The 6951-nt window shown below is 39.5% G+C and overlaps 1 protein-coding gene across 1 annotated transcript; it reads left to right on the top strand.

The window, feature by feature from the left end:
- Window positions 1–405: 405 nt before the first annotated feature.
- On the top strand, window positions 406–6209 carry LOC141798406 (histone H3.3A). Its single transcript, XM_074680328.1, has 4 exons — window positions 406–539; window positions 1559–1702; window positions 1966–2119; window positions 4540–6209. The coding sequence occupies exons 2-4, from the start codon at window positions 1575–1577 to the stop codon at window positions 4666–4668; spliced, it is 411 nt and encodes a 136-aa protein (XP_074536429.1). The 5' UTR covers window positions 406–539; window positions 1559–1574; the 3' UTR covers window positions 4669–6209.
- Window positions 6210–6951: the final 742 nt, after the last annotated feature.

Genomic DNA, 6951 nt, shown 5'->3' with positions numbered 1-6951 from the left:
TAATTCAAAAGTCGTTTTTTTTGTTTGTTTGTTTGTTTTTTTAACCATGGACTGACAAAGTTTCTCCATTCCAATTTGGTTGTACAATGTATAAAAACAACAGAGATATGTTCTATTTTCTTTTTCGAAGGATTTCTGAAACATTTTGCTGTGCTGGTGTAGACTGCTGTATTTGGGTCGGCCAGAGTTAGTTGTGCCGTAATTTGTTTTAAATTTTCTCAACTATTCCGTAATAACATTTTTTTATTATTATTTCATAAAAAAAAATACCCAGCAGCGACACATATTCACCTCCGTCAGCGAAACCGAATTCAAATACCTAACTGGAGCTTTAAATATCGTAATAACGCTTTGTTTACTTGTATGTTTGTTCATCAGATAAAAGTAAGAACAAATGTTGTGAACACTGTTGCATTGTGGGACTAATGATTGACGTGGCGGCCATTTTCCCGCTGGACGCTGCTTCCCATTGTGGATCCGAAGAAGAAAATAGAGACAAGCGAAACATCTCTACCGACTTCTACTCACTTTTCCCTTAGGTAAGCCTCTTAAAATACTTCCCTCTGTCCGTCAGTTAACTTTGTTTTGTAAAGTTGTATATTTTTTAAATTTATAAGCCCTACAAACAGTAGAAAATATCGAATCTTGTCGCGCTTGAAAATAACAAACACGGCAGTTGAAACGACGGTGAAATGCAGTCTTTACTGCAGTCGTTTAGATGAGGGAAAATTCGGTTTCAAATTATGCGCCGGTTCAGCTCGGTTCTACGCAGCTGTTCCTGTTCGTAAAGCTTTCCTATGTGTATCTACGAGTTCCTTGAAATGTCTTCTGTCTTGTTGTGTCCTTCACCGGTAAGCTGGAATAGTGGTTCTTCGTAAAATTTAAGTTGTTTATGAGCTACTCCTTTGCTCTTCTGCCCTGGGTCTTTATCCCGTTTGCGCATCAAACCGCCGCCATCATCAGAGCAGAGGAGGCGGTGCTCGCAACAGTGGAACGCAGCTGCAGAGCCCGCCCACTGGGAAGACTCTGCATGCTGATTGGTTCTTTTGTTACAACATTTGTTGTGTGTTTGTTTACAGCCAATAGTCTCATAGTTTACCTTTGATTGATGTTTACCGGACTGACTGTGATAAAGAATACCTTGTATGTTTACTTTCCTAAAAAGTTAACTTATTCAGAGTTCTGTGTTCACCTAAAAACTTTATTGTAATTCGAAGATTGCATTGAAAAACATAGGTGGCATTTTAGGAGGGGATTATCATTCAGGAAATGGAACCTCATGTGTACAATTATCAGACCTTGAGAGTATGTTGTTTTGTACACAATACATTTATATTTTAATTTTAATATAAAAGAGCAAAACACATACTTTATCTGTTAGAAGAGCGCTGAGAGGCTGCTGTGCATTTACAGTTATATATCTGTTTAAAAACTGTGAAACAAGCACAATGAAATCTGCTAACTTTATAGTAAATCCTTGTTTATGAAATATATTGCAAAAAAATGTTGCTAAATGTAATTGTTGTTCTTATTGTCTCTTTTTGCTCATTGTCCTCAGGTGATCTTCAGTAGTCATGGCCCGTACCAAGCAGACTGCCCGTAAGTCCACTGGAGGCAAAGCCCCTCGTAAACAGCTGGCCACAAAGGCTGCTCGCAAGAGCGCTCCTTCCACTGGTGGAGTCAAGAAGCCTCATCGTTACAGGTGACATTTCCACACATGTGACTAAAAAATATATTAGGCACAATGATAAGTTTTCAGTGTTTATAAAGTTGTTAAGAAGGACTTGAAGCTTTAATAAAAACAATGAAAATCTTGAAAACATGGAGAAACAATATTTCAAACCTGACTAAAAAAGTTCCGTGAATTTATGAAAAAAAATGTTTTGCTTGTAAATTTTAGTAGCATTCACTGTAGAGTTTTGTAAAAGAGGGTCTTATTTTATGTTTTGCCTGTGTACTGTGAAGACCTGGTACCGTGGCTCTGCGTGAGATCCGTCGTTACCAGAAGTCCACTGAGCTGCTGATTCGCAAGCTGCCCTTCCAGCGCCTGGTGAGGGAAATCGCCCAGGACTTCAAGACCGATCTGCGATTCCAGAGTGCAGCCATCGGTGCTCTGCAGGTCTGTGCTACTTTATACCCCTCACACATGACTACCAGACCATAACTGTGAACTGTTTTAAGAATAGGGATGAAACAGTATCTTTACAAAAACAAAGCAGAGTTATTTACAGCTTCGCCCAACTAGTTATGTGACACTAGCTGCGTTTTCACTACACTTTTTCGCAACATAGAAGCAGTATTTCTGAAGTTTGGATAAAGAACAATTTAGTAGTGAATTACAACTAGAATTGTACACAACTTGAGTAAAGTACGTAACGTCCATCCGGACACTGCATCATGACGATGCCGATTCATAACCATTAGTGTTTTTATTCACTGGTCAAACTGTCAGCAGTAATCATGCCTACTCAAAACAGGCAGGAACAAAACAGAATGAAAATCGTCATCTCCAGCTCACATACTCTCTCACACACACGCACAGACCTCCGCCCGCTCTCCTGCTGTACTATAACCCGCTCACAGACTTCCTGATGCCTTCACTACTGACGGTCAGAAACACAAACATCTGTACTGAACACAGATCTAAAATCAGAGCTGTTAAAATATCAAGTCTGCATGTGTGGCAGTGGACACGTACGAGGAGGTGATGGAAGTTCGTTGTTATGACAACGTGGCACATTTTTGCGATAAAGGTGTCTCATTGCACTTTTGCGATAAAGCTCGAAATTAAAAATTCTGAAAAACCACCCCATGAGAGCGTAAAAACTTCTCATCCGAAATTTGAGAGGTTTTCAAAAATGTGGTGTTTCCATCACCATTTCTTTACAGTGATATTTACACTTTGTGCAATTCTAGGTGTAATGGAAACGTAGCTACAGTCTTTATCAGTATATGCTGTCACTAAACTTGGAAATTCTGCCGACCAAGTTTTGCAGTTTGTAACCAGGGATGTGATTCCTCCAAAACTGTATGGTTCATGAATATTCAAACATACTATCAACAAACCAATCAATATTTATCTATATATATATAGCTCCAAAACATAACAGACGTTATCTCAAGACACTTTTCAAACATTAACAAGTCTAGACCTGTTGATAAAATTATAGAAAGACATATTAAAAGAGGATTTTTTTTTAGGACATCTAGGAGCGGAAATGTGAAATGGTAATGTAAATGTAGAGGATGAAATCAGCTGTTCAAAAGCAGCACGTTTGTCTCAAATGTGCAGGTGTGAGGGAGCTTAGTCACAGTCACAGGTGTAGTCTGTGTCTGGGACCTCCCTGCTACCCTCCCATCAGAACCCCTATTTCAAAATCCTGGGCCAGTATGCATGACAAGCCATTAGCGGGTAAAACGGACCGTTTGTACTATCCATGATAAAAAATGGGTTAGTGGTGTATGAACCAGATTAACAGTCAAAAAGAGCATTAAATTTAATGGAGGTAGACCCCACCATTACAGGTGCTAACAGTAGGATTACAGCGCCTGTTCGGCTGTTTGAAGGAGGACATTGCGCGATACGTTACCATTTGAGACTAAATATATAAAGACAGTGGACAATCCTTTGGAAAGGTGGCAATGTGTAGCCAAACAGCAAATTTAGATTTAGGAAACATGACATTATTTCCAGTAAACAGATGAGACAAGGGAGACAATCAAAGTCTCAAACCGGTGAGACTCACTGCCCTCAGTTTAACAAGTTTGATTCGCTCTTTGCTTTTATACCTCTGGGTCCTTCCAAGATGTGTGTGGTGAAATGTTGGTGTCCATAAACTGCCTCAAGAGTTATTCGTTGAGGTACTGGGTCATTGCTGTGGCAATCCGCCAAGCAGCTTTCATATTACTGATTTTATTTCTGAGGTTTCCTACAGTGCACTCAGAAACACCACACGCATTTACTTTGTTTAGGATCGCCAAACTTTCTCGTTCTCTTTGTTTACCTGATTGACTCACTAAAAACAGCTGTTTGTGTATTCTTGTAATAAAATCTACATTTCTTCCTCTAAAAAACCTTTTTCTTGATCTTCTCTCGGTCACACTGTGACCAGTCACCAGTTTATGAGTGATAGACATGCGCAGTTTGAGTTTGTTGGATGGGGTTTTCCGGGAGGTTTCCCTTGATTATGACGTAATCTGCACCTGCGTCTCTTTCAAGGTGTCATTAGTTAACTGGACGATTATTTGCAGTTATGCATGCAGCTAATGCTGCAGTCAAATGGGCCGTTCCTTAACAGAACGTTAGGACTAATGGTCCATTTTGTTTAATGACAGAACGTGCATACGGGCCTGGGTCATTTCAAACTGCACTACATCAGCTCTGATGTTTAAAGGTGGCTGGTTTTTAGGCTTCAACTAAAGTTATTCTTGAAGTCTTGACGTATTGAAGAAACAAAGTTTTTGAAATGGTAGTATCTGCTTTTTTATCTGAACCCAATCTGACAAGTGCTACCTGTTCTGTTTTTCTTCCATCTGCAGGAGGCCAGTGAGGCCTACCTGGTGGGTTTGTTTGAGGACACCAACCTGTGCGCCATCCACGCCAAACGTGTCACCATCATGCCCAAAGACATCCAGCTGGCACGTCGCATCCGTGGGGAACGTGCTTAAACACTCTCTCCTCTTTATCTATCTCCTTTCAACTTCTTCCTGACCTCCCCTCACCAGTCTGTTTCTCCGTCCCTCTGCCCCTCACCTCCCCACCTCCCTCCCTCCCTCCCTCCCTCCCTGTGTTAGTAGTGTGTAGAGAAAAACTGATTATATTATGGATAAAGTGTATAGTCGTGTTTTCTTAGTGCTCTTGGCAGCAGACTTCTAGGGTACTCTCATTCTGTGCATGTTTGACTGTTTGGTGATTAGATCTCCTCAAGCGTATGTCTCCTAGATTGCACTGACTCTAATCGGACGATGGGGATAGAGGATGATGAGTGATGGGAAAAATTCGGGGATGGGAGCGGTGCAAATATACATATGTAAAGGGGACATACAAGAGGAGAGGGAGGGGATTTGTCTGCTGGGGGACTCTGGTCTCTTCCTGCAGCAGGGTGCTAGAAGAACTTCCCCAGACCTCTTCTCCTGCTCTCTGTTCTTCACTTGCCTCGCTGAAACATGCAGAGATAAGTGAGGCAAAATCTTGATGGCAGAGGGTGCGTGAGCGTCAGGTCTGATCACCACAGTCATGTATACAATCCATCAGCACCTTTGGAGTTGCTTTATGATTACCACATTGATATTTGCTGTCATTTGTCGTTTTTTTCTCCTTTGAAAAAGTCTCGCACAAACAGGATATATATTTTTTTCACTTTAACTATTTGGTGATGAAACACGGGGGGGATAAATCAGACTCAAACACAGAGAACAAAAAGGAAAAAAAATCTAATTTGAAGAGATTTTTCTACTGAAAGACCGAGCATCTGACCTGTTTTGGCACCAAAGTTGATCCTCTTGTTGACACTCTTTTCCTGAAGACAGAAGAGTTGAACCTCACCTGCTTTGTGGTGATAGAATTGGTTTCCTCTATTTTAAGCCAAAGCCTGAGAACTGGAGTACAGTGTCAGAGAGCTTTTGTAGCAGCGGCTGATTTTTTTAAATGAAAGACCTTTAATAAAAAAAAAAGAGGTTCATGTGGTTTTTAACTTTATCCGAAACCAAAAGATCTTCAAGTGTGAAAATGATTTTTTTTTAAAAACAAAGGAACTGATTAAAATGTAAAAAATAACTGTTGCTCAGTGTTACATGACTAATAATACTGGTCATGTTTTCTGTACATGTCCCCCCTTTTTTCTTTTTTTTTCTCCTTCAGATCCGTCGTTTTATCGTCTCTCAGGTTGACTTTTAGCTTTTTTTTTCTTTTTCTTTTTTTAGCTCAGTTTGATTTTATTTTTCTTTTTTGAAATGTTGAGGGTAATGTTTCAATTAAACAATGTTTGTAATTTCCAGATTTGTCATATAAGGTGGTAATAAATGGATGTTACACTCATTTACAGTTCAAGTGGATTTTGTTTTCTGTCTTTCATGCCAACTCATACTGATCCACTTTTCATTATAAGAAATACAGAAGTTATATCCTATTAAAGGAACAGTTTGAAGTTCTCATGTAAGAGCACGGGTAAAGTGTTTCTTTTATAGAAATAAAACACTTGTATAACTTACTTCCCTTATCTGAATGGTGTAGTTTGTTGTTTTGTTGGCACTAACCACTCAGAGATCTTATTGGTCTCCAAAGAAAGTGCAGTGTTAATTAACAGTTTGTGACCAAATAAAACTTAAACATTCCTCATAACAAGCCTGGCCTTATGTGAAAAGATCCGAGATTTTTGAATGAGATGTTTCCTTTAATGAGATGTTTCCTGCAATATAAGCAACTCAGGAAATGAGCTCCAGTGACTCAGTAACAGAGCAGCCCGAGGATAATTCTTCTACACTTGGATTTGAATTATACTGCTAACATTTAGTCTAACAAGATACTTTTAATTGGAAATGAGACAAACACATTGGTTTTAATTTTGTAGCATTTTGGCCTATTTACAATAATCACAGTTGTTAACACCCCCAAAACCACCACTGTTTACCACAAAGTAAGTGAGCGGTGAATGCGGTGCACATTTTGGCTTTGGACAGCACCACATTTCTGAGCAAGGCCAAACTGCAGTAAGTGATGTTACTGCTCTTTGGCTTTGAATGCCAACATTTTAGTTTTCCTGTTGTACAAAGCAGGAGCGCAGTAAAAGGAATTACTGTAGTTTGCCTTGGTTTTTGTCTAAATTTTGTAGTAACTGCAAATTTAATGACCTTTTCATTTTTTTCTTAAAAAGGACATAGTTCAGATGCTAAAACAGATGCCTCAAAGTACATCTCCAGTCCTAAAGCCAAATGTTTGGTTCCTTCACTTGT

Source organism: Halichoeres trimaculatus, unplaced genomic scaffold (assembly GCF_033239565.1).
Source record: "Halichoeres trimaculatus isolate MK-OKI-2021-1 unplaced genomic scaffold, fHalTri1.1 fHalTri1_scaffold_9, whole genome shotgun sequence".
Lineage (NCBI taxonomy): Eukaryota > Metazoa > Chordata > Actinopteri > Labriformes > Labridae > Halichoeres > Halichoeres trimaculatus.
Note: the sequence above shows the minus strand (reverse complement) of the source record. Positions and strands in the feature narration are given on the sequence as shown.